Below are 25,523 nucleotides of genomic sequence, written 5' to 3'. Positions count from 1 at the left end.
TTGGGTGGAGGACGAGACTCAAAGACAGCAATATCTTGGCTTTCTCCTCCCACCTGAGGATATAGTCCTTTCTGTGTCTGGCAGAAAAGATGCCGTGCTTGCCTTCTGGGGACCCCATCCTGTTACACTGGGTGGAGAAAGAACAGTATTTCTTGGTTTGTGAATTGAGTGTGTAACATTGGCTCAAGTGTGTGTGGTCATGTCACCTGCTGGTGGTTGGCTTATAGCAGTGGCTCTCAACCTTTCCAGACTACTGTACCCCTTTAAGGAGTCTGATTTGTCTTGCGTACCCCCAAGTTTCACTTCACTTAAACTACTTGCTTACAAAATCAGACATAAAACACACAAAAGTGTCACAGCACACTATTACTGCAAGACGTCTTACTTTCTCATTTTTACCATATAATTATAAAATACACTGATTGGAATATAAATACGATGCTTACATTTCAGTTATAATTTATTGAGCCGTATAAACAAGTCATTGTATGAAATTTTAGTTGGTACTGACTTCGTTAGTGCTTTTTATGTAGCCTGTTGTAAAACTAGGCAAATAGCTAGATGATTTGGTGTACCCCCTGGAAGACCTCAGCGTACCCCCAGGGGTACATGTACCCCTGGTTGGCTTACAGAATATTAAAAGGTCTACCACTACGGCCAGCTTAATAGTTCAGGTACTAGAGGCTTGTGTGTTCTTCTGGAGCTGAAACTCCTGAGTCCTAGCCCCAGTGTGATGCTGCATAGCTGAAAGCAGTGATGTGTATGCAACTCCTGGATTCAATAGCTTTTTAGAGTGGTTACTTCTGAACAGCTAATAGTGCCAGTTGGGGCGCTGGTGTGCAAATGTGTGTTTAAACTGGGGCATAGGGAGAGGGCATGGAATATCTGATGAGGGAGACAGGCATACAGATACCTGGGAAAAGAAGGATCTCAGAGCTTCTGCTAGATATTGTCCTTTTTTATTTCATCCCTGCTGCTTTCTGGTTGGTGGGATGGGTTCCTCCTCCTCCCAGAGGCTACTGCACCCAGCCCCTTTTTTTTTTCCCTGGGCTCCTGAGGCTATTATACAGCAGCAGGAGATTGGATTTTATTGCTGTGTCAACATTGGTGAAAACTCTCCTATGTTATGTCTAATCAATTTATTGCCTTTATTTGAAGCGACTTTACTCTGCCTAGCGCGTGGGGGCAGATGAATGTCTCCTGTGCTCTTGCTTTTATTTATGTATTTTAAAAAAACATGCTTTAATAAACTCTCATCAGCACAATGACAGTGACAAGGGTGGGTGTCTTTTGTCTGATTTCTGAGGCTGCCGGGAAAAGATTTAAAATAAACAAGTCTTTTGCATTGTCGCTCATCGTAATTCAGGGGCAGGTGGGCTAATGTCCCGTCAAGCCAGCCTACATTTTGTCATTACGCAGATTGTGACAATAGCTCACTCAGAAGGGCTTTCTGTGATCAACCTTCCCCACACACCCCTCCCAATGTCCCTACAATTGTTTCCCTTTCCTCCCTGCCTCCTGCCTGCAGTCAGGGGGCTGGGAGAGGGGTTGAGGGTGGAATTGTCAGCACCAACAGAGAAGGGTTGTGTTTGAGCACAATGAGGCAGCAGCTTTCCCTCCTCCCCTCTCTTTTATTTAAAGAGACATTCTCCAGTGGTGTAGGCCCCAAATCTTGTGTGCTTAAAAAGTTTTACCTACCCTTCTATAAAGAGAAGCATCTTCATGATTTGAGAAGAGGTGGGTTTCTGAGAGGGGGAGGGGAAGGTGATGGCACACTCTGACAGGGCAGTGTGGGAATGATCTCTTTTCATCAGTGTGTGAAGTCAGCTATAAATAGAGTGAAACTGGCAAGTTTCTAGTTTCACAGTTGAGGGGGGAAAAGTAAAATAAATATAAACAAACACCATAAATGGTCATGGATGGGGAGTAGGTGTTTAAAATGCTCCAAGCTTTAATGATCTAAGATGATGATAGTGACAGATAATTATTCCAAATATTCAACTTGACAGTTTCCTCCCACAAAGATGGCAGATAAATGCCTGTGAGAATTAAAGGCGTGTGTTTCCCAAACTAGTTGTTAGGATTAGTGATGATCTGTCCCCCAAAAGCAGGAGAGAAAGGGAGTTATTCCCTTCTCAACAGCACAGCCCTTTCTGGCCATGTCTGGGGCTGGGAACAGGGCCTCCTTCAGTCCTCCTTGGCCAGAAAGGTATTGTTTGGGAAGTGCATGGACACTGACAGGAGAGAAGAAAGGGGTTCCAAGAGGGTTATGCGGAGAAGTGGTAGTTGGGAGGAATACAAGTGTAATCCAGGGCTTTGAAAGAGAGTGCAGCTAGTTATAAATGACCTTCGTCTCAGCTGGAGGTGATCTGGGTGATGTGGGCGGGAGAGGTCACATTTTCCCTGAGCCAGGGAACTTCAGTGTTTCAAATGTTCAGGTGGACTTGGTGGAGAGAGCTGGTTTAACACTGGACTCAAAAATTAACATTTCCCGACTCTCTGCTTGGCTTGGCTGCTTTTTAATTTGATTTACTTAGTTTACATGTTTTTCTCTGCATTGAATCTGGGCCCTTTGAGATTGAGCATTTGTGAAACTTCACTTCTCAGACTGCAGGTGCCAGTTTTTCTTTAGTGCTTCAGAGCATTCTGAATGATCCTGTCCAGTAACTTTCTAACAGGTACTCCATCTCATTTTATGCTGGGAATTTACCTAGAATTATTCAACCCTCATGCAGACCCCAGTGAACTGCATCTCTTTGTCAAGCAGTGAAACCAAATAAATTTGCTAATCGTCTGTCAGTATTTTCAGCTTTTCCTCCCCTACTTCCACCAATGCACTCCAAAGCTATATCTACACTAGAGACCTTACAGCAGGACAGCTGCACTGCTTTAAGATCTCTCGTGTAGCCACTCTAAGCCAACGGCCCCATCAACATAATTAAACCACCTCCAAGGAGCAGCGGTAGCTTTGTCAGTATGTCACACCCCTCAACCACAAAAGTGTTGCCGACATAAATGGTAGACATGGCCTAAATTATTGCATGAGGATTGAACCTCCAGACAGAAGAGCACTATACACTGATTTCCAGTAGCCCTAGTTAGGGCAGCCTCTTCTCTTAGTAGTCCTGTTTTAAAGACACTTACTCCTTTTTTTTTTTTTTTTAAATTTTAAGAGATCCTATATTAATAATATAATCATAGTGAATGTTCAGGACTGTGTTTTAAAAGAATCCTATTGATTGTTCAGACCTAAATTTTAACCTCTGATTCATAGGTGCTGGAACTAGGAGTTCTGGGGGGGCTGCTGCACCCCTTGGCTTGAAGTAGTTTCCATCATATACAAGTTTTACAGTTTGATTCAATGGCTCTCAGCACCCCAACTATACAAATTGTTCCAGTACCCCTGCTCTGACCCCTTTACAATTTTCTGTGGGGAGGATCTGCCATATTCTAAATCTCTTCTTTATGAACATCTAAAGTGAACCCACCTTTTCTGAGAAACTTTCAACAACACTATTTTGGTGTGTCTCTCACATAGTCTGTGTTTGAGCTCCCCTTGCTGGTCTGCAGTGATAAATTTGGTGTTCAATGCTGTGTCTACATCTCTGCACAGTCCAGCTTGCATTGCCAGTGAACAAAGAGAGAAGAGGAAGTGAATTCAAGGCCCACAAGCTTGTTTCTTTAGCGCTGGAGTCATAGTAAAATGGAAATTATATGAATACAACAGTCATTTGTCCCTGCAGGCAGGCAACAGCCTGGGACTGAGTCAAGTGCGTAGTGTGGGTTGTGGCTTTTGTTGTTCTACATTCCTTTAGCTGAGTTCTGGGTGGATTTGGTAGCGCTTTTACTCGGTGTTGTTGGAATAGGAGCCCTTGCAGAGATGCTGTGCCCACAGACGCCAAAAAGGCTAGCTGAGTAATAAATATAGCCCAAGTGTCCTCCCCAACCAGGCACAGGAATATGGGTGTCTCTCTGGAAACAAGATACAGGACTGACTGAGAACAAAAAGGGTTTCAAGACAATGGTAGGGAATAAGCCAGGGGTCAGCATACACTGAAATGTTGTGTTATATGCAAGTGTTTGTGTGTTACCGACCTCTCACAATGAATCCTTCACCCTCAAACCCAGATCTCTGCTGGGTCAGATGATAGATATGTGCAAGCAGGGCAGCCTCACCCAGTCCCCTCTGCCAGGTGCCGTGAGGCTCCATTCACCTTGGAAGAGGAAGACTGGGCTCTCCATAAGATTTCATAACTCCTTTCTTCGTCCAGTGTCTCCCCTCCCTGACCTGAGTTCTCTTAGCTACCAGGGAACCCTCAGGCCCCGGGGCGCTCCGCCCGACACCCTCCTCAGCCGCCGCGGAGCCCCGGGGCGCTCCACCCGACACCCTCCTCAGCCGCCGCCTTGGCATTCCACCTAATGATGCCTGTTCCATATTCCCAGCTGCCACGGATTCTTCAGGCCTTGCAGTTCCACCACCTGACAGCTCCTTGAACAACTTTTGTGTGATGGTTCCTAAGGCGTTTCCCCACAAGTGACACATGCAGTCCATCACCCCCTACTCCCTCAAATACAATCTGTTTTACAAGCTCTTTGGAAACTGTTTAACCAGCTGGAGAAAGGAAATGACCCTTACTCACATTGCCTCCTGAGCTTCCTTATTTATTTCAGCCTCTGCCCTTACTGACACCAAGCAAGGAGCCTAGAGAGGGAACATGACCAGCTCCAGGTGGTAATATCTTAATTTATGCCCTGGATGAGGTGCTCCTGTAGGGGTTTGTCAACAAATACAGGATTTATGATGGGCAATTTTTGATATAGCAAAAATCTTACTGCCATCTAGTGAGAGAAGGCTTAAAGGTAACTGGAATTCAGATGTGATGACTAACCACACAAGCTCTGCTCCTTGGGTTACCACAGTATCCTCTGAAACTGTGATGTGGGCACTGCTTGTCTGTAGCTGGGAGTTTCATGTGGCATTCACTCTCTGTATAGTGTGTGTCATGTTAGTAATGATAGCACATTCCACTGCTACTCAGTGCTGATCTCTGCAGAGCTTTGAGGCCCTCTGATTGATTGGTGTTTGCCCATGCTTGCTTATAACCTGCAGGGTTTTAAAGGAGATTCTTCTTACTGAGGCCTGGTCTGCAGTATAGAGTTAGGTTGACGTAAGGCACTTACGTTGACCTAATTATGTCAGTGTCCACACTACAGCCTTGCTCCCACCAACGTAAGTGCTCTCCTACACTGATATCATAACTCCAACCTTCACAAGAGGCATAGGGCTTATGTCGGTGTAGTTAGGGTGACGCAGTGTACCTGTAGACACAGTGGGTTACTTACATCGTCTGTTGGCTGTCCTTCTTTTCAATTTCATGGCTTCCTGCTGGAGTGTGAAATTGACAAGAAAGCCCGGCTCACAGCTCAGGCTGTCACCTGGGGATGGGTGGGGGGCTCCCCACTCCCAGCTGGGCTGCCGACCGGGCTCCCTGGCTGCACCGAGGCTCACGGCTCCCTGCAGGGAACCCGGCAGCTCTCCGGCTTCAAGCGCAGAGCAGGGAGCCAAGAGCCCAGGGGGGTCAGCCTAGCTCCTGGCGGGGAGCTGCACATGGAGCTGAGAGCTCGGGCTCTCGGCCCCCCACGCTGCCCCTCGTAAGTTGGTGGAAGCGCTCCTGGTGAGGATGCGCACCATCAGCAGTTGTGTGGACATGAACCACCACAGTAGTTACTGTGGTGGCTGTAAGTTGACCTAATATAGGTTGGCGTAAGTTGACCTAATATAGGTTGGCGTAAGTTGGTAGTGTAGACATGACCCATGTCCTAAATTCTACCCTCCTCTGATTACAGGAATTGGGACCTGCTATGGAATCATAGTTACATGTTTGCTGAAATATTTCTCCCTATTTTCAATAAATCACAGAGCTGCCCTGAAATTGCAGACAAATTGTACTGATGGATTTCTCTCAGACACCTTCTCTGTGTCTTTGAGTCTTAGAAGTGAGTGTCGTCCCCCTGCAACCTCAATGCATTACACCTTTGCTTTGTAAACAGAGGCTACTCACTCCTTCCTTTCATTTTATTTATTTTTTTCCTTGTAACAGTCCTCTAATGTTGTGCATCCCTTGGGGTAATTCCCTTTCCTGTCTCTCTGAAACACTCTTACAATCTCTCATGCAGCTAAATAATAAATGAATACAACAAAACTCTTCCCCATCAAAGAAAATCATTTTAATTATAGATTTTGTTGTCAGTCTTTGTAGCTCCCCCTTTACTTTAACTCAATTCTGTTGCTTGTGTTCAGTGGCCTGGAGCAGATTAATAGCTTGCATGGAAGATGAGCTCCCTAGGACTAGCTTAAGAGTTGAGAGAGTACTGAATGACACCACATCTCTTTAAATACTTCATATCTTCTTTGAAGTTTGGAGCCGATGTTCGTAGGGGCAGGTTCTCTCTCAGGTGCCCATGTGTAGCTGTCATCCGCATGGGATAACAGAGAATGGATTAATCTCAGCTCTCTCACACACTCACCGTGTCTTTGTCAGCCACTGCAATACCTGTCTTGAAATATTTAACCAATGGAGGGAGCAATCTAATGATGATAACACTGGGTGCTTTGATTTGGTTGCTATGATTCTCCTTCCCCCCACCTTTGGTAATGAATTCTTGGGATGATTTTGCTTTGATTTATTTATATAGAGAGATATAGATATATATTTCCTTTTCTGTTCATTCATTTTCCAGCCTTGTTTTCTTCCAGGTCTTGTTGCTCTCCACCTCCTCCTCCTGTGTTGCTGTGTGACGTGTCCTTTATTCCGCCTGCTTCGCTACCATCTCATCTCAATCTCAAGCCGTAGACAACTCGATGGTGCAGCCCCTTTCATGAGAAATCAACTTGCTTTTGGTTTTTTGGTTTTGTTTTTAATTTTCTTCAGAACTTCACCTGAAAGGGAAGAGACAGTGTTAATTTATGGGTCTCTTATTCCATGCTAAACTGAGTCCGAGAGAGAAGGCTGGGCTGGTGAAAGGGGCACTGTTGGGTTAAAAATCAAGTATGCAAAGAAATTCCCCTTACCTGTTTTACTAAAGATTAGGCCCCAGTCCTACAGGCTGCATTGTATGAGTGTACCTCTGCACTTATGTGGGGCTTTAATTGGTCTCTACAAGGGCGCAGGGTTCTAGCCTGCAGCTTTCAGGATTGGGGCCTTAGATGGTTCAAATGGAGTGAGCTATTTCTAAAATTTGATTGATTTAAAAGACTGTCCTTACTGATGTTGTCTACGTTTTGCACTTTCTTTATCTTTTCCAGTGAATGCAGACCTAGTAAACTCTTGTTTCTAGTTGATTTCGCTGTCTGGTTCTTATGGTCTAGTTCTGTGCTGCATTGTTGGGATTGCAAACACCGCAAGAGAAAGTTTGTTTAAGCCATATTTTACTTTATGAAATTTGGTAAAAATTTGTAAAACCCTAACTGACCTCACAATTTCCCTTTTAAGAGAAGAATGGAAAATATTTTTTGGTAACTAAACAACTTATTTCTCCTGAATTGGCTGCTGTTTGATGATGCGTTTTTGGTTTTTTTTGTTTTTTAAATACATATGTTGGAGATGAACATGAGCTAAACTCAGATTCAAACACTTCTAAACCTTATGATTAAGAATTTAAGCCCAATTTGGATCCAGATATTGTGATGTGGCCTCATCTTTCCAATGCATTGAACTTTTAGCAAGGTTCAAAATCAGGGTCCAAATTTTGCAGCTTGGGCTCCTCTGTTGCATGTGCTAGTGATGGGTGAATCTCTAAAAAGGTTCCTAGTCTCAGATAAAAGCCCAGAGATTGATCCTTACCTGAACCTCTTGGCTGTACAAAATTGTTCTAAAAAATCTCTCACTACCAGGCCTCTTTGAGAATTCCAGTAGTTCCCGTTATGGGGTCGGGCATGACATACTAGCGTGCTGCTGATCCCAGCTGCAAAAGTGGGCAGTTCCCCCAACCTCAGAAGGCTTGTGGTTTGGGCTTAGGGAGATGTTTTGGGTTGGTTCCTTGCCCATCCCCCTCAAAATATATATATATATATATATATATATATATAAAATATATATAAAAAATAAAATTAGAGTTGTCCCCTCTCTGCTATTAGAGCAAGGGGTGACCAGTGTCTTGTATGAGAGGCTCTGCTGCTTAGTACTGCAGTTGAAGATTGGTCAGTGTTGCAGCAAATAACCTCCTTCCATACAGGATATGCAGAGTGGTTTAGACAAAGAGGACCCTTTTGAAATGACCAGTATGCCATGTTACTGCAGTAATAGCTTTTGATGTTTGCAGACAAGGACAGGAGCAGCACTCTGATGACCAATGCACTAACCCTACAAAAATGTACACATGCACTTAATTTATGCATTGTGAATAGTCCTACTAAAAGTGTATGTGATTACTCACAGAGCATAGCATTAAGCATGTGGGTGAATCTTTGCAGGGTCAGGGTCCTACTGTTTATATTGGGGCTACCAGAAAATATCCTTTTTCCTTTGTACTCTGAGAATGTTCCTCTCTACATCTGTAAACGTTCTCAGGGCAACGCTGGTCTACGGGTTGGTTTGCTACAGTGTTGGATAGTGAAGGGATGAACACAGAACCAAAGATGCCGAATGGGGAAGGCTCATTGGGAAAAATAGTTATTGCTGGTTTAGAAAATGTTTTCAAGATTAAAAATAATGTGCCAGGGCAGGAAAGCTCTGTGGCACAATCCACTAGCCATTGTGAATTGGGGAGGAGATCATTGAGACCCTGTTGCATTAAATCATGTGCAAATATTAGGGGGTGGAGAAGAAGGGCAAACAGACCCTACTAATAATATTAAAAATAACTTTGTGTGGAGGTGGAACATACTTGCAGCTCAGAAGCTGTGAAAGGTCAGATTTTCCATATGAAATCTGCTACCTCTGGCTGAGTGTGTATCAGAGACCAGAAGAGCCCCTTTTCTATAGTACATGACCAGCAAAGAGTTCATCCCAGTTTGATCTGACACAAGCAGTTAGTTCTCCTAGGCTGGAAGTCAAGCGTTCTATAATCTTTTCTTATGGCTTCAGAGCCTGCAGGTAAAGTCCTGCCTGTCTAGTTGAGACCTGTTCTTTGACTTGAATCCCCCATGTTTTCCAGCATGCAGGGGGAACTTGAACAAAAAGGCATGAATGCACAGGCTTCGAGAGGAGTAGTTTTTCAGAGTTCTGTAGGATGTAACCCTTGTTGCCGCTACCCTGGGAGAGCCTCTTGCTCTATGGGATTCTGTAGTGACTCGCAAAACAATCGCTGCTTTGCGTTAAACAGGCACCGGTTTCCTCTCTCTCTCTGTTCCAGGCGGTCCCAGGTAATTGAAAAATTTGAGGCATTAGATATAGAGAATGCAGAGCATATGGAAACCAATGCGTCCGCAGGCCCCTCCCTTTCCAGCGAGACACGTCAGGGCAGGAGTGAGAAGAGGGTTTTCCCCAGGAAACGGGTAAGCCTTTCGTTTCTCTCTGAGGTAGGATGAAGGCACCTGCCTATGTTCTTGGAGGATGTGGTTTTGGCTGGCAGCTTCTATTTAGTGCTCTTCCTAGTACAGCTAGGATTGTCCTTGACTTCAGGTCCTAACTGGCAATTTCTGTGCATGGAGCACAGAATCTAGAGGTCTTGGGACAGAGGGCGCATGTACCCCAGCGGGCAGGCCTCGAGCACGAGTGAGCAGCGCTGATTTGCCACTCACTGCTCAGTCTCCTTGCTTCGGTGGTGGGATCAGAACAGAAGACAAATCACCTTTCTCTCTCTCTTCCTCCGGGATAGGAAAGGGAGGCATCAGATCTGGCATAGAAAAAACACAGCAGATGACATGAAGTATTAATAAAAAGAAGTTAACTAATAGAAGTATGTGATCTTGAAAATCTTGTAGCCTAAAGTGAGTTTAGACGTACTGGAGCCAGTCTAATGCCTCGGACTCTGTGTCCAGAAGGGCCAGATGCTTCTAAAAGCACACAAAGAAAAGTATAGTGTGAGCTCATTAATTTTAATTGTGGAGTCTAAGAAACGTACACCACTGGGTTTTTGACATTGTGAGAAATGGGAGTTGCTGTTTTGTGTTGATGTTGCAGTAATCTGGGCTAATTCTGTTTTCAGGACTTCACCTCTGAAACTGCAGCAGTAGGATCCATCCTGGAAGTCTCAGCTTCCCCTTTGTCTCCACACCGTAGAGCAAAGTCACTGGATAGAAGATCCACTGAGTCCTCCATGACGGTGAGACCAAAAGGTTTTTTTCATTCAATACTGGCATGTGGGAATGAAGACGTTGGCATGGCGTTCTTGGTTGAATGGAAACGCTCCATCTCTTTCAGCTGTTAGCCTTGTGAGAGCTCCTCTGCCATTGCTCTCAACCCCCATGGTGGACTAGGGGCCAAGTCCAGATCTGGTGTAAACAGCTGCAATTCAATTTACTTGAACCCAATCTGAATTTGGCCCAGAGTATGTTAGAAGCTAGACCCGCAAAAGAAAGATCCTATAATTTATCTAGTCCATCTCCCTGCCAGGGCAGTGGAGAGGCAGAGACCTGGAGGAGGGGTTCGTTTTCCTAAGAGCATTGAGCAGATGCAAGAGCTGATCTGGGAACTGGCTCCTCATTTCCCTATTTGGCAAACAATTTTTCTGTGTAATAGTCAGTTACCTGAATGTTATGGTTTGCCATACAGGTGCCATGTGCTTAAGGTGACAAATCAGCCCAACCATTACCAGAAAGGAACACTCCCTTCTTTTGTTTTCACATACTGTCATTCCCATCTGAGGTGGCTTACTCAGACCATTTCAGCAGGTTAATACAATTTCCTGGGTCCCATTCAGTGCTCCAGAATCAGATCAATTGCAAGTTCACCACTCCCATGCCGTCAAATAACAACACCTCAGACTTGGTGTATTAAGAAAAATTAACAAATGAACACTGAAGTATTCTTAAAATCTTTACTTTGTGTATTTATGCAAAGTAGACATCAGTGGAAGAAAGCTTGAGAGGAAAGTTTGGAAACTGAAATCCGTAGCTTCCTTCCACTTGCAATCAACAATGTTAAAGATGGGCAGTAATACACAAAGCTTTCCCAGAAGTTCTATTCCTTCTACTTCGCTGTGAAATAACACAACCCCCTTATGTTTAAAGTAGCTTCACAGGCCTGCATTCCTTGACAACAGAGGTCTTTATTTAGCAATGTGAGCACAGCATAGTTTTAGAAATAATGATTTTTGCAACACAAAATTTTGGTAAGGCTTTGTATTTCTCTGTGATTCAAATGCCAACCAGACTTAAACAAGGTTAGCAGAACAAAATGAGAGAACTTCAAGCAGTGCTCTCCTCCCACCTACTCAGTGTTGTATGCTAGTGGGTGGTATAAATGTACGTGCAGCTCTGTGCAGAAGACCCTGAGCCATTCTAAATAAGTGCTACACGTTTGTCTGCAAACAGCTTTTGTTCGAGCTTTGTGTACAGACACGCACGCCCACCCAGCACGCGCTCACACACAAAGCATTGCATTTATGTATCAGTTTTTATTGTAGGATTTGTACATCTACAAAAGCTCTTTATTTTTATGCCGTTAGCGCTGTTCCCAAGTTACTTAGTATTTGCGCAATTCAAGAAGTGTGACTTTGTGTTAACCATTTAGTTAAGACAAGGAATTACGTAGTCCAATTAGCAGGATATGCACTATTTCCCTGCACCCCTTATCCCTTTATTTTGCAACTCCTGCTGTTAAAGTAACAGAAGTTGAACAATTCTGTTACCAACCTCATTCACTCACTTGTTTTTCTCCCCCTGTTTTATAACTTTGTGATTCCAAGTTTCCCCTGAAGACTTGGCTAGTCCTATGGGACTGGGACATTTATTATCAGGCAAGTCTTTCTTCTCAGACACAGGCTAAGGGTTGCATTCACCCACTTCACCTTTGTTGTCAGGATTTCTTTGGTTTGTGGAGGATCATTCATGTGTGGATGAAGCACTGGGGTCGAGTCCTTGGGTCCCTCTCAGGTCCATATTTCGTCTGTCTCTTTGTCCCCCAGTCTGTGTGCATCCCTCTATTTGACCTGGTCATCATGGACCTTCTAGTTCCACCAAGTTGTTAGTTCCAGCATCTGGCTCTTCTCAAGCTCTGGCTCTAGTTCCTTGTACAAAGGCACTGATCCCCCTCACCACATGTCTGTGCATGGCATACAGCAAACACTAGGTGCGGTGACAGATTTGCCTAAGGGTATGTCTACCCTGCAGCTGGGAGCGAGCCTCCTAGCCCAGGGCGACAGACGCACATTAGCTCCGCTCAAGCTGGCATGCTAAAATTTAGCAGCATCATGACATAGGCGACCGCTCGGGCTGGCTGCCAGGGTCAACCCACCCAACCGCCTGGGTCTGAGCTCAGGTGACTAGCCTAAGCTGCTCCGCCCGTGCCACAATACCCATGCTGGTATTTTTTAGCATGCTAGCTTGAGCCAAGCTATTGCTTGTCTGTTCATTTGGCTGGAGGCTCACTACCAGCTGACGGTTAAAAAGCTCTGTTGTCTTCTGTCGTTCTGGGTCAATGTTTCAATGAAACCCCTTCTTCTGCCTTGAAATATGGTTCTGTTACTGATGAGGCAACTTAACAGCATCTTCTTGCTACTGTGGCTTTTAAATCCTTAGTTTCACTAAGTTTAAACTAAGAGCTCTAGTGGACTTTGAAGGTTTGCTAAGCAGGGATCTAATTCTGCTTTAATAGAAGATTGTTCCCCAGGGATGTCATTTGTCATGGTGCAGGGTGGCAGTTGCCACCCCCACCCCCCCAACCCCAGACTTTTCATAGCTCTGTATGTTCCATCCAATGTTTCTGGATATAATATAATCACACACAGCGTTCTAGAAGCTGACAGAACTTTGCCCCTCCCAGAATTTTTCTGTAATGATGACCCTGCCCTTCCTTTACAATTTTTTTCAGCAAGTAAGTATTCTGCCCTCGAAAGTCTGTAACATCTTCACTAGTTCTGCTTTCCTCTGCAAAATGCTTGGCTGGGAACAAATCAACGTGGATCCAAAATACAGTTTCTTCGTAGCAGTACAGAGCTCTCCAACTCTCCATGGGTGATCATGAAGCTCTTTTCTGTAGTCTTTGCCTGCAGAGGGGCTGTGGCTCACCAGGACCACTGGTGGTATAATCAGAACATCGCCTTCTCTCACAAGAGAATCCGGGCTCTTTCATTAGGTTAACCAATCATAAAAAAAAGATGCTGCAGCTCGCATAACTTAGTGAGCTTGGTTTCTGGAAGCTCTGGGTACTCAGCACAGTCTCTTACCTGTGCCCAATCCATGCAGCATTCAAGGCTGCCTTTTCAACAGGGATTATCTGTTAGGGTCCAGTGGGCATATCCCACCTGGTCATGCTATTGCAAATGCAGGGTGGTCCTGGCCATTGGTGAATCTCTTTGCTGTCTCCTCTTCGGATTCTGTAGTGTTTCTGGAGCAGTGTTCGGGTATTATTCCCCTGGTTTTTGTGATGCTGAACTGGGTATCCTTCCCCTTAAGGACATTGAGGGACAAACTGGATTTAACAGATTTCTGTTTAGATTTCCTTTCCCCTGTGTTCACGGCTTCCTTTGCCATTGCCAATAGATTTGTGCTGGTTCATTTAAACCTGGCTTCTCTCCTACTCCTCCTCCTCCTCCGCTCCCAGCTGCATCTCTGACTTGATCCTGCTGTGAGGTTTCAAAGCCGCAATGCTTGGCATCCGTCACTTTCATGACAACAGGTTGTGATGTCCTAAAAACAGGATTATATCTTGCCTGCAGGCTGAAGCTGAAGGAGGAGCTGATCAGCGAGGGAGGGAAAATACTTCCACCACCTACATTAACATGCAATAAACAGGATGCGAAATAAGAAACTTTCAGCTCACCCCTGTGTGGAAAAGTCCCCTCTTCAGAGTTAAAGGCTGTTCTTTTAGGTGCAGCCTACTATTAAATCCACTTACAAGGAAATCTGACCAGGGTTCCATATAGGGTTATGAGATGCTGGTACTCCCTTCATGCAAACCTCTAGGGTATTTCATGGCCTCGTAAATAGGAACTCGGCCATATGTTGATACGCACTGTACCACGTGATTGCCAGCTGCCAGCCATGCCAAGCAGAGTTTATAAATAGAGGCAGAGAAGCAGGGAGTGGGGGCAAGGAGGCTTTGTGGATGGAAGACTAATGAAGAGCCACAAGGATAAGGTAGGCCTGGGCTTTCTGATTGTGCCAGCAGACTCCAGGGTTTGGTACCTAAGAGCTAATGGGGGGCGGGGGGCGGGGAGAGAGCAGGGCCCTTAGAACCTGGCTTGCTTTGGAGAAAAATCTCCTTCCCCGTCACACCAGTGAAAGCTGCGAAGTCCATGGATGTCGCTCCCCAAGTCTCGAAGGATGAAAAGCTCGTGTGCAACGCCTGGAGTTGAGCAATAATATGGCACCCTGGTATGCACAAGGAAGGCAACACTCTGCCTCTCCCTGCCTCCATGGGGCATATCGGGGACCGCAGCTGCCACCACTTCGGTGTGAAACAATGGAGAAACCCAACACGATGTTCTGGATAAATAGGCTGGTCTCCATGTCGGCGGCATCTTCTCTCCCCTCATCCCCCCAGTCATCTTCCTGCTCCAGTAGCATAGACTAATTGTATGGGGTCTGGCCAGCGTGAAGCAAAAGCTGGATCTTGGGTGATGGGAGGGGGTGGAAGTGGAACTTCTTGAGCAGGTTTCCACTGGCTGTGTGTGGCTGCTGTCGGGGAAACTTGCACTTTGCTGAACTTCGCCCTTGCCCGCAATCTCTGCCTACCCAGCCAGCGCAAGGACCAGCATAGATACCTCCGCAACCTTCTTTTTACACTTTAGTGGCAAAAGTCCAAAGAATCCTTGAGCAGGAGGCACCTGGCTCCTGCTCTTCTAGCCACGGGGCTGTTTTCTTGCTTACGGGAACTTTAGAATTATAGAAGATTAGGGTTGGCAGAGACCTCAGGAGTTCATCTAGTCCAATGCCCTGCTCAAAGCAGGACCAACCCCAACTAAATCATCCCAGCCAGGGCTTTGTCAAGCCGGGCCTTAAAAACTTTATCTGATTGGATTGCCAAACCTGAAACTGAAGCCTGATTGGACCCCACTAGGTGGTCAGTGTCTGCGATGATGCTGAGCTTTGCACAACTAGTGTCCATTTGGAGACCTCCCATCTGCTTGCTTTCCCCTGGAGAGCTGATGAATTTCCATCTGTCTCACATCTGATTCCCACCCTCTCCTGGCCAGTTTCCTTGGCTTATTTTTTTGCTCTCTGTTTTGATGACTCCTCCCTGCCCAGGCACTGCTGCACTCAGTCTTGTACGCTTTGGGTGCCTTGGAGGAGGAAGTAGGACAGCTGTGCAGTCATCATTAAAACACCTGGCTAGTCAGTGGCTCCTTGTGCTGCTGTATGTCTGAGGAATTGGGGAACAGAGAATAACTTCTCCAGCCAGCAAGCTTGGGAACTTGACAGTTTTTCCTTACCTCTCTTCTTACTAGCTGTTCTTTGTTATGAAGGGGACTCTGTAAGAAATGGCAGCAGGGCACTTGGGTTCCCCTGCAAAATACCTTCTGCATGACCGTGGCTGCCCAGGTGATACCTAATCTCTGAAACACCAAGGCCTTGTTTGCAGCAGCCTCTTTCATCTTGTCTAGACAGGCTGGGTTAAAAAGCCAGCAGCCTTGCCTACCCCAGCGTTCCCACTGTTGCTCCCTCTGGACCTCCCCAGCCTGGGGGGGAATCCAAGTCGCCGTGGGGCAGGCGGAGAGAATCCCCCATATCTCTCCAGCGTCCGCGGGCGGGGGCATCCCCCGGAGCTCCCTAGTCCCCGTGGGTTAAAGGGACCCCCCAGAGCAGGTAGCAGGGGAACCCTTGCAGCTCCCCAGCCTGGGGAAGAATCCCCCCGCATCTCCCCAGCCGCAGCAGCTCCCACCCAGTGGGCAGGGGCCACAGTTCCCAGCCACAGCAGGGCAGGGTGCTGGACACTCCTCCCTCCCCATTTTGTCATGGACATTTTTAGTAAAAGTCAGGGACAGGTCACGGCTTTTGTGAATTTTTGTTTATTACATGTGACCTGTCCCTGACTTTTACTAAAAATGTCCATGACAAAATCATAGCCTTAATTATACTGTATAAATCATTGCTGAGGGATTTCTCCATGGTAGAGTTGGAAGCCAGCACTTCATCTGAATCCTCGAAAAGATCTAAATGTCTCCTTCTTTCCTCTCTTTGCAGCCTGACCTGCTGAACTTCAAGAAGGGATGGCTGACGAAGCAATACGAGGATGGACAGGTAAGTCTAGTGGGACATGCTCTTTCTCAGCCACCATCTTGGATGCTGTGGTCAGTCAGCATTTGTATGTAACCAGGCATTTGCCCACCTGTAACATGGCCTCCTTGGGGAGAGGACTGTCCCTTTTCCCTGTGGCCTGGCACAGTGCAGTTGTCTGTCTGCGTTTGTGCACATGGCGCTGTGGCTACACCCAGAATCCAAATAAATGGCCAAGGGGTGCAGCTGTGTGGCTGCTCATTTGTGAGCAGGACAGATTCTTCGTTAAAGATGAACTCAAAAGGCTTTCCACCCTGTCCAGCCCCTGGGACAGGACTCAAGATTTCCCCCCGTCAGAGCTGGTGCATTTTCAGCTTCCCACCTTGCCGTAGAACTATGAGGGCCTGAACTCCTGATCTGAACAGGTTAATAAGGGAAAAGGTATGGGGGTGTGTGGGGGGAGTGTGTGTGTGTGAGTGAGAGAGAGACACACACACGTTTCAGGCTCCTAAGATGATTCGTGTGCAGTGCTCAGCATTTATATAGCACTTTCCACCTTCCCACAGTAACAAACTTGTACCACCCCTGCAAGGTGGATCTGTATTTGCCCTGTTTTACACCTGGGGGGAGGCATCTTGGCAGAGCAGTGTGCAGGGAGAAGTCGGTCAAATCTATAGCCTGGCACAGGCCAGGCAGCCATTGCTAGGTGAGCTCTACCTATCTCCCCACCATCACCACACAAGCAGGGCCTACTTGGGGCAGGAATGGCTGGCATTCTGCATCGCAGAGGATTCAGGCCCCTGCATCTGAAAGTCATTTAACAGGTTTCTAGGGAGTTGAGGTCAGCGGGGGTTGCACCATTGGTTCTCTTGGCCTCATCTCCCTTGTGGTCACAGCCACCTCTTCAGAATCACTAATCAGGTGCAGAACATGCGCCCTCAGAATCATGGGAACAATGAGAGAGAGAGCAATTAGATTAAATCAGAATGTCTCCATTAAGGCACTAATGGAAGCACCAGCTTCCCACCTTCCTCTCCTTCCGTCCCTCAGGGGTTGTGGTTAAGTGCTCAGCTCCCACAGCCTTAAAGGCTGGCAGATGATACTGGGTTGTGACTGAGCTCATGTTACTATTTATAAATAATCCCCTCCCTTGATTTTCCCTCTGTCTTCCCCCTGCCCCCACTTCCTCCCCAGCCGGGGAGGCTGGGGGAGCGATGTGGACTGTGTAAGCTGGGGCTAGGGTACAGATTCTGAAGCTTGGGGAATTGGTGGGGAGTCCATCCTCTCCTCAAAGTGCCGCTGCCATCAGGAAAACGACGGACTGTAAAAATGATGTCAAGTTTGTTCATTGCTTTTCTGCACATCCAGTGCATTCAGTTTAGCAGTGCTCTCCTGCCTGCCACCATTGCATCTCAGTCTGCTGCGTGAAGATCCAAGCTCTGCCCTTTCTATTAATCCCCAGCACTACAGACTGGAATCATAATTTAGTCAGCTCTTTTTTTTTTGGGCGGGGAGGGAGACTACAAATCGAGCTATGAGATCCAGGTTTGGCAGGGTTCAGTTCTCATCAGAAAATGTCTCTTTTTCCATGCAAACAGGGCTGGAAATACTAGTGCATGTAACTGAAAGGCAACACTTACAAGGGAAAGCATAGAACTGTTTGATCTGGTTCTCTTAGGTGGGGGAACTGGACTCTCTCTGGCAGTAAGTCAAGGAAATTAATATGGTTATTAAACCCTGATTTTTAGCTACAACACTTCGAATGAAGTGCTAGGATGTGAGTTCTGAAAGAAATGCCTTTCTGTATCCATCTTTTGTCTCTTGTCTCATGGATCATTGGTCTGACCCAGTATGGCCATTTTTATGTTACTCTTAGAAGCTGGGACTGGATGAAAGGGGGTGGACCACTTGATAAATTACCCTGTTCTGTTCATTCCCTCTGGGGCACCTGGCATTGGCCACTGTCAGAAGACAGGATGCTGGGCTAGATGGACCATTGGTCTGACCCAGTGTGGCTGTTCTCATGTTCTTATGTAAAGTGTAAGCTCTTTGGAGCTGTCCATTTGTTCAAGCTTTGTGAAGTAGCTAATGCAGTGGGGTCCATGGTTCATGACTAGGGCTCCTAAGCGGTACAGTAATATAAATAATAATAGCAGGACGTTACTTTAAATGGACAAAAACAAGGGGCAAATATTTGGAAATTATTGTGAGTTTTTTGCTCTTAACACAATAGAGGTAATGTGAAGGACCCTTGCAAACACAGTGGGGAGGGATCCAAATAACTGTGATACTAACTACATGCAAAATGCAAGGTGCAAGGTCTAGCTACATTGCTGCTCTCAAGGATTGTGGTGGCCTCTGAAACAGACAGGGAGTGCCACTAGAGGGGTCACATACAACCTAGTTAAGGGAAAACCACCCAATTCCTATCTGCTTCAGAAATAAACAGGAATGTTATCTGTCCAAATTCATAAATCATGAAGAACACGTCCTTCTGAGCCGAAGAATGCAGTCATTAAACATGGTGTCTTGTCAGTAAACTGCAAAGGAAGGACTCTGAAGGTCCAAGGAATGCAACATATTTGTGATGACTTTTCTGGTCATGGCCACGTGTTATCATTGAGTGATGGTGGAGCCTTTGCAGCTCAAACTGTTGTTGGCTCAACAAACATCGCCACTCAGACAGGAGAGGATCCTATAGGTGGAAGCCATGTTCTTGACTCACCTCAGCAGCCCTCTCCCTCTCATTGATTTTTCTACTGGCTTTCAGCTGTGAGAGGTTGAGTGCCCCACCAGAGCACAGAGCGGGTCATTGCAGTCTGCCCAGCTGTTTATACAACAGAGGGGGGTGGTCAACGGTTCTACCTTTACCTTAGTGAGCTGTGAGGTGATACCGCAGCCGCCCCAGGCGTGGGAAAGGAACAGCTTGTTAAAGGGCCTGCCTTGTTTGTTTCCTAGTGGAAGAAACACTGGTTTGTGCTGACGGATCAGAGCCTGAGATACTACAGGGATTCCGTGGCAGAGGAGGTAGGTGTCTCTTTCCTCAGAGTTTAAACCCTATTCATTGCAGACTCTGGTAAGTCCTAAATGACTTCAGCATTGCTCCTACAATTCTCCATATGAACACAGCTGTGTCCTGGGTGGGAGTTCAGGTTCCTGTTTGGATTTGTGTTTGTGCCTCACAAGTGAGCTAGAAGAGCAGAAAGCCTGGGGGTGCATTGAAGTTAATTGGATGCTTCCAGCAACAAGAGCATCCCCAGCAGTGCACATTCTCAAGCTCTCAGTCCTCAGGGATTCAATGAGAGGCAGAGCTTGGTGCAACCCCAGATCAAAGCCACGTCTCTTCCTGAACAGGAGTTTGATCACTCTTTATCCCAACTCTGCAGGCCCTTTGATGGCATGGAGCATCCATGTTAATATGTCTATATGGGCTCTACTATGTGTCTTGCCGTAAGTCCTTGATGCTGAGAACGAGACTGCTGACCTTGTGGTGAAGTTTCCTAAGTGGCTTCTTGTTAGATGTTGCTTTTGAACATGGGTGCGCGCACTTTTAGTGTGCAACGATCCCTACAGTTTTCCTCTCTCTCGTTCCCCAGGCAGCTGATTTGGATGGAGAAATTGATTTGTCTACATGCTATGATGTCACCGAATATCCAGTTCAGCGGAACTATGGCTTCCAGATCCATGTAAGAATGCTTTGGGGAACGGGAACACTGCTACGGGGAGCAGTTGGAGAGAGGGTGGCAGACGTTTCCTTATCCCAACAGACTCCGTGGTCCATCTCCAGCAGTCACCAATGCTGGATGGATCAGAGGCAAATGAAACCACTCTTATAACGCATCACTGTGGATACTATCCGATGGGAAGGGAAATGTCTTCCTGACTCCCCTCACATGGTGACCAGCTTGTGCCTTGAAGCATGTGATTGGCTAGTCATTGGTTCATGTTTTGATCAATAGTTGCTGGTAAGAAATGGGGGTGGGAGAAAGGAGTGGATTTAATGATTCTCTTCCAAATACCCAATGAAAATGTTCTTAAGGACTTGAGTGATACACATTTGGCAAACTCAGGGCTTGTCTACACGGTACCACACTATGACCTAGATTTCTAGTCTCTGCACTGAGGGATGAAGAGTGAGGCTGGGGAGTGAGTCCTGGCAACCCCTTGAAGGGAAGGAAAGTGCTGCCCAATAGAATCAGCCATGTTGACCTGCTCCTCCTCTTTGCCTAGACTAAAGAAGGGGAATTCACCCTGTCTGCCATGACCTCTGGGATTCGACGAAACTGGATCCAGACAATCATGAAGCACGTTCGCCCCACAGCTGCTCCAGATGTGACCAGGTAAAGAACTAGGAAAAGAACAATGCCCATCTCTCCCATTTTACCCATTCCCCTCTATCCTCTCACTTGCTGTCCAGAAATACCCACCCCCTTTCTGACTCTTTCTGGTCCCTCCCACTCAATGTTCTGGCTATTCCCATTCTCTGGGCTTAGGCTGGACACCGTTTGCTCTCCTGCTGTTTATGCAGTGGCACAAGATGCATACAGCCAAAGTTCCTCCTGTTTTGCACACCGATGTGCAACCATCTGCAGAAGGGAGCGTTCCTCCAGCTTGTATCTGCTAAAGATCATTTGCACACCCACCTGCCTCACCTAGAGGCACGCACCTGTATTCATGGTCACTCTTAGAGGTGTGTGCAACCCCTGGTTTGGGGTTGGTTATATTGGGTTTCCCATTTCCTCTTTTCAGCAAGATCAGCCTGTCACCTCAGCAAATGCCAATTTTTAAATTAAAAGCTGAATTTGCTTGAACCCAATTTTAGTCTGTGCTCAGTGAGAAGCATTTCTTCTCTGACCTTCTAGATAGCTGCAACAACTTCTTCCCCTTCATGTAAGATACAGGATGGCCTTCGTCCAATTGGAAAGCTTTCGGTACAAGAGGAAGGCACTCACAAATTTCATATAATACCTGCTGTCAGACCTTGCAGCTGTGGGTAAAGTGGGCTTTACTTTCTCTCAACTAAAAATTATCATAGTTCGGCACTGCATCAAGCCACACACATCCTGATCCCTGGGTTCATTCACTACACAACAGCCAGCCAGGAAGATGCACCCACACAATTAACCCCTTTTCTCTTATGCATACTCAACTGGCAGCAAGTGAATTTGTGCCTGATTCCCCCAGCATCAGTGGAAGAGTTCTCTCCACCCAGTGCTGTCTATCCAGAGATGTTCCATGATCTCTTTCCCCTCTCCCACTCAAATACCCCCTCATCCCTGACAGGGCTGGCTGGTGGATCTCTCATGGCTCTCTGGGAGTCCTCCTCTTTCCTCACTCCTGCATATGTTTGATTTCCATGCATTCCCAGGAAAAACTTCTCTTTGAAACTATCGGTGCTGAAGCCCAGGTTGGAAAACTGTGTTCTCTCCTGTATTAACATTCTGTGGTTTGTATCTCTTGTGAGTCACTGCATGCTCCCCGTTTTCTGCACTCCAGATAGAAAGTCCTGAAGTTTTCATTCATTTTTAAAATTAAAATGAGAGAGAAGGGAAGAAGCAACCTGCTCTTGATACTTGATTTCCACACAATGGTATCTTCCGATGTGCGTAGTTACGAAGATGGACAAGACCGAGTAAATTAGAGGGGACAGTAAAACCTCTAAGGATTTGTGTAAATTCCTGTTTTGTCAAGTTAGCAAAAATAAATCTAGGTCAATTGCAATAGTTTTAATTTAGCTTATTTCAGAATTTTTGTGCAATGAGTGAATTTGGTCAGTGATGTGGATTGGAACTATTTGAGCATGTGCCTCCGCAACTAAGCTGGAACTACCAAATGTCGAGAGAACCATTGCCCTGTAAATATGATCTCCGGATCCCAGGAGTGCACTTAACGTCCTCGTGTATGCGCCCATGCACTGGGTGCCCCAGCCCGTCTTGGTGCGTGTTGTTAACGTTCTCAAATGGTTGGGAGGCGGGAGTTCTGTGAGGCTGAGACCCAGAGCACAGGAGGTTTGCAGGACTAAGGGCTTGCAAGTGCTTTACCCTGCAGTGCTAGTAGTGATGATCTGTATCCCACTTCGGGGTGTCAAGGGGTCGGAGCAGTTTAGTCTTCATGGTCAGTTCAGCATATGGCAAATCTGCTGAAAGGGGCCCTAAGGTGACCATCTGGGATGGTGGTTTTGCTGATGTCAGCATCTCTCCACTAGGGGCTGGATTGATCCCCCCAAATTCACTTTAATTCCCTTTTGACATCTGTTTGTTTGCCCTGTGTTATGTCTCCTGAAATTCATTAAGTCAAATATACGTGTTTTAAACTACAGTATAATTAATATTTGCATTGTGGTAGCACCTATGAGCCTCAGTCATGGGCCAGGACCCCATTGTGCTGGGACCGGTATAAAACCAGAACAAAAAGATGGTCCCTGCACCAAAGAGCTCACAGTCCAACTGCAAACTCTTTAGTTGGGTCAGAATAATCACCACCGGAAAAATAAAGTAACAACAATGAATGTGCTCAGCACAGCAAGTGCGTCCTTCTTTACCTGCTAAATCCATCCACCTCCTACTTGGGCTCAGTCTCCAAGCCGGCTCTAGCTGCAATTGCCTGCCAATTTCATACCATTTTTGAACTCTTCCACACCCTGTTCCTGACCTAAAAGGAGCAGTAACCAGACATTCCCCACAGCTATTAAAAAGCACCCTCCACCCCACCCTCTTAGCCAGTGATTGCCTTTCCAGAGCAAATGAGGGCTGAGGTAACTCATTTGAGCAGAAGGAGAAAAATGGGTTGGAGGTGGGAAATAGTCAAGTAGTATTAATGGCAATGTGTGGGCTGTTGGGCACATCCGAGACTTCCTTTTTATCTTCTAGGTCAGTGTCACTGCATCCTCCTCAGTTCGTTTCTAAATGCTATTCATATGACGTGACATGTAATCTGTGCCCCTCTGAAGTGTGCAGAGGGGAAGCAAGTCGGTAACAGATATGACAACAGGGCATTCTTGACTCATTTTGAGAAGTCTGGGGTCAGAGCTGTATCATTTCAGTCTTCCGACAATGGCTCGGAGTCCAGGGATTCTCTTTGCTCTCAACCTCCGGTCTGTTTTAAGACAATGTCTCTTTACTATTAACTTGTGTAAAATGCTGTTTTAACCAGTTAACCAGATTGACTTCCTGGCTGTACGTTTGCTTTGGAGACATCTAGCCTCAAGCATGAGGGTCGAAAGTACCTCTGAATACGAATAGTGCAGTTTCATCATGGTGCAGTATGGAAGTTTCTTTTGTTAGCTGCAGTGGACAGTACTGAAGAGTGTCTCTCCAGGCTGGTTTTCAAAGACAAACCTGAAACTTCAAGAGTTTCTTAAAACTAAGCCCACCTGAGCCTGTAGTTTCATTGTGGGTGAAAGTGCATCGGAAGATACTAGCATAGGAACCAGGCAGAGTCATTCCCTTGCGTTGCATTCTTTGGAAATGTGCATATACGGGTTTTGGTGGGGCACAGGTAGGGAGGAACCTTTTTGTTGTAAATGCTCCAAGGAAATCCTCCGCTGTTATACCCACTCTAAAGGGTGGCAGTCTTCATGCATGTAACTTCAGTGTTAGGATACCGCTGTAATTTTGGTTGGCTGCAGTGAACGCCCCATACGAGGGCTTTATGGCTCTCTTCACTGCATCTTCGTAGGAAGCTAAGTAGCTTGACACACCAAAGCTTGCTGAACACAAATGTACTTAGCTAAGCTAAGGACAAACATGGGGGTGCTGTCCCTTTAAGGGGCAAGATCCGGGCAGAGGAAGGAGGGGCTGGTCAAGCTGAAGGTGAATTCAACAGCACGGGTGCAATTACTGGGAAATGGCACTACGGGAGGCTCTGTTACCAGCAGGGTTTTGAGTGATGCCTCCCGGACCATCCGGGCCAGAATTATCCTGTGGGAATCACATTCCATGGAGTTGGCTTATTGCCATTTTATTTGTTTTAATTCTAATCTGCATGCACAAGGCTGGCATGTATGCATTTATATTGAATAATCCAGGACTTTATTATAGGTTGTCCGTAGAAGCTTGGACATACGTTTCCTTTCCCTACTAACTTTACCCTTTCCTGCTTGACAAGTATACATCTCCCCCATCCCACTCCCCTCTAACTCGGCACTAGAGGGCCATTGCTTCCTTTGATTTACTTTCTTGTTTGAGCATTCGGCATCATCAGTGACCTTTGCAGTAGCATGCACAGCTCTTGTGCTGCTGCTGGCCCAGCGGGGGAAGCATAAGAGCACATGGTCTCAGAGTCCAGGACTAACTACAGTGTTGATCACAATTCTAGGGGGCAGTGTTTTCAGTCCAGAAAGTGGCATGGAGAAGTTCTTGGGTGAGCCTTTGCCAAGCTCGGAAAAACCTGAAAGGTGTTACCAAACCCCTCCCAGATGGTCATGTGCTTCTCTGTGCTTCCTCTTCTGTCACTGCTGAATCTCCACCTCCTTCTCCATGCCTTTCTGAAGCTACATCCCAGAATCACTGTGATGGTGACCAGTTGCAATATTGCAATGAACACATGCCTGTGGCTCATTAAATGAATTGGGTGGAAGGATCATGATGGTTAGAAAGAGGGCTTCACGGAGGGATGGGGTGAGGACTGGATGGCTCCGAAGGGATGTACTGTTCAAAGTCTGCCCGTGGGGTTAATGATTATAAAGTTAGCACTTGAGGGCTGCTGTTTGGCCTCCATCCTGTTCCTAGTGGACAAGTGCCCACATCCCAGTACTGCCATTGGCCACTTTGTTGGCAGCCTCAGCAGAGGCCAAGTCCCGAGTGAGCAGCATAGAGAGAACTCTTGTTGCTAGCAGGGTGTGTTTGAAGGGGGAGTGGGCCTCCCAAGCCAACGCTGCGGCACAATGGCGAGGGGACAGTGTGGGGAAGTTTGCACTGTTACCCTATGCTGCCCCACTCTGTTGAGAAACTAAAGGGCTTTGCGTCCTTGGGCTGCCAGCTGGCACCTTCCATCAGCACTAAATTCATACACAGAGTTCAAGGGAAAAGGAGAGCAGTAGCTCCTGGCCAAAGTCCAGATACCATGAGGAGCTTCAATGATGGTGGGAGAGGGATGCCCAGGAACACACATGGCATTTCAATGGGCTTCGGTCATCTCCCTGTGGCAGTAGCTCCTTCGGCATAAGTGCAATCATGGGCTGCATCTCTGTAGTGGGCTGAGG

General features: G+C 46.5%; 1 protein-coding gene across 1 annotated transcript in view; it reads left to right on the top strand.

Annotated features, from left to right (window-relative positions):
* MPRIP (myosin phosphatase Rho interacting protein) overlaps positions 1-25,523 on the top strand; it is a 163,459-nt gene that overhangs the window by 112,749 nt on the left and 25,187 nt on the right. Inside the window, exons 8-13 of the mRNA XM_077828413.1 lie at positions 9,355-9,496; positions 10,150-10,266; positions 16,289-16,345; positions 19,280-19,348; positions 19,918-20,007; positions 20,552-20,661. Coding sequence (XP_077684539.1) covers positions 9,355-9,496; positions 10,150-10,266; positions 16,289-16,345; positions 19,280-19,348; positions 19,918-20,007; positions 20,552-20,661 — 585 coding nt within the window. The remainder of the gene's footprint in view (positions 1-9,354; positions 9,497-10,149; positions 10,267-16,288; positions 16,346-19,279; positions 19,349-19,917; positions 20,008-20,551; positions 20,662-25,523) is intronic.

This window comes from Eretmochelys imbricata, chromosome 10 (assembly GCF_965152235.1).
Source record: "Eretmochelys imbricata isolate rEreImb1 chromosome 10, rEreImb1.hap1, whole genome shotgun sequence".
Taxonomy (NCBI): Eukaryota; Metazoa; Chordata; order Testudines; family Cheloniidae; genus Eretmochelys; species Eretmochelys imbricata.
Note: the sequence above shows the minus strand (reverse complement) of the source record. Positions and strands in the feature narration are given on the sequence as shown.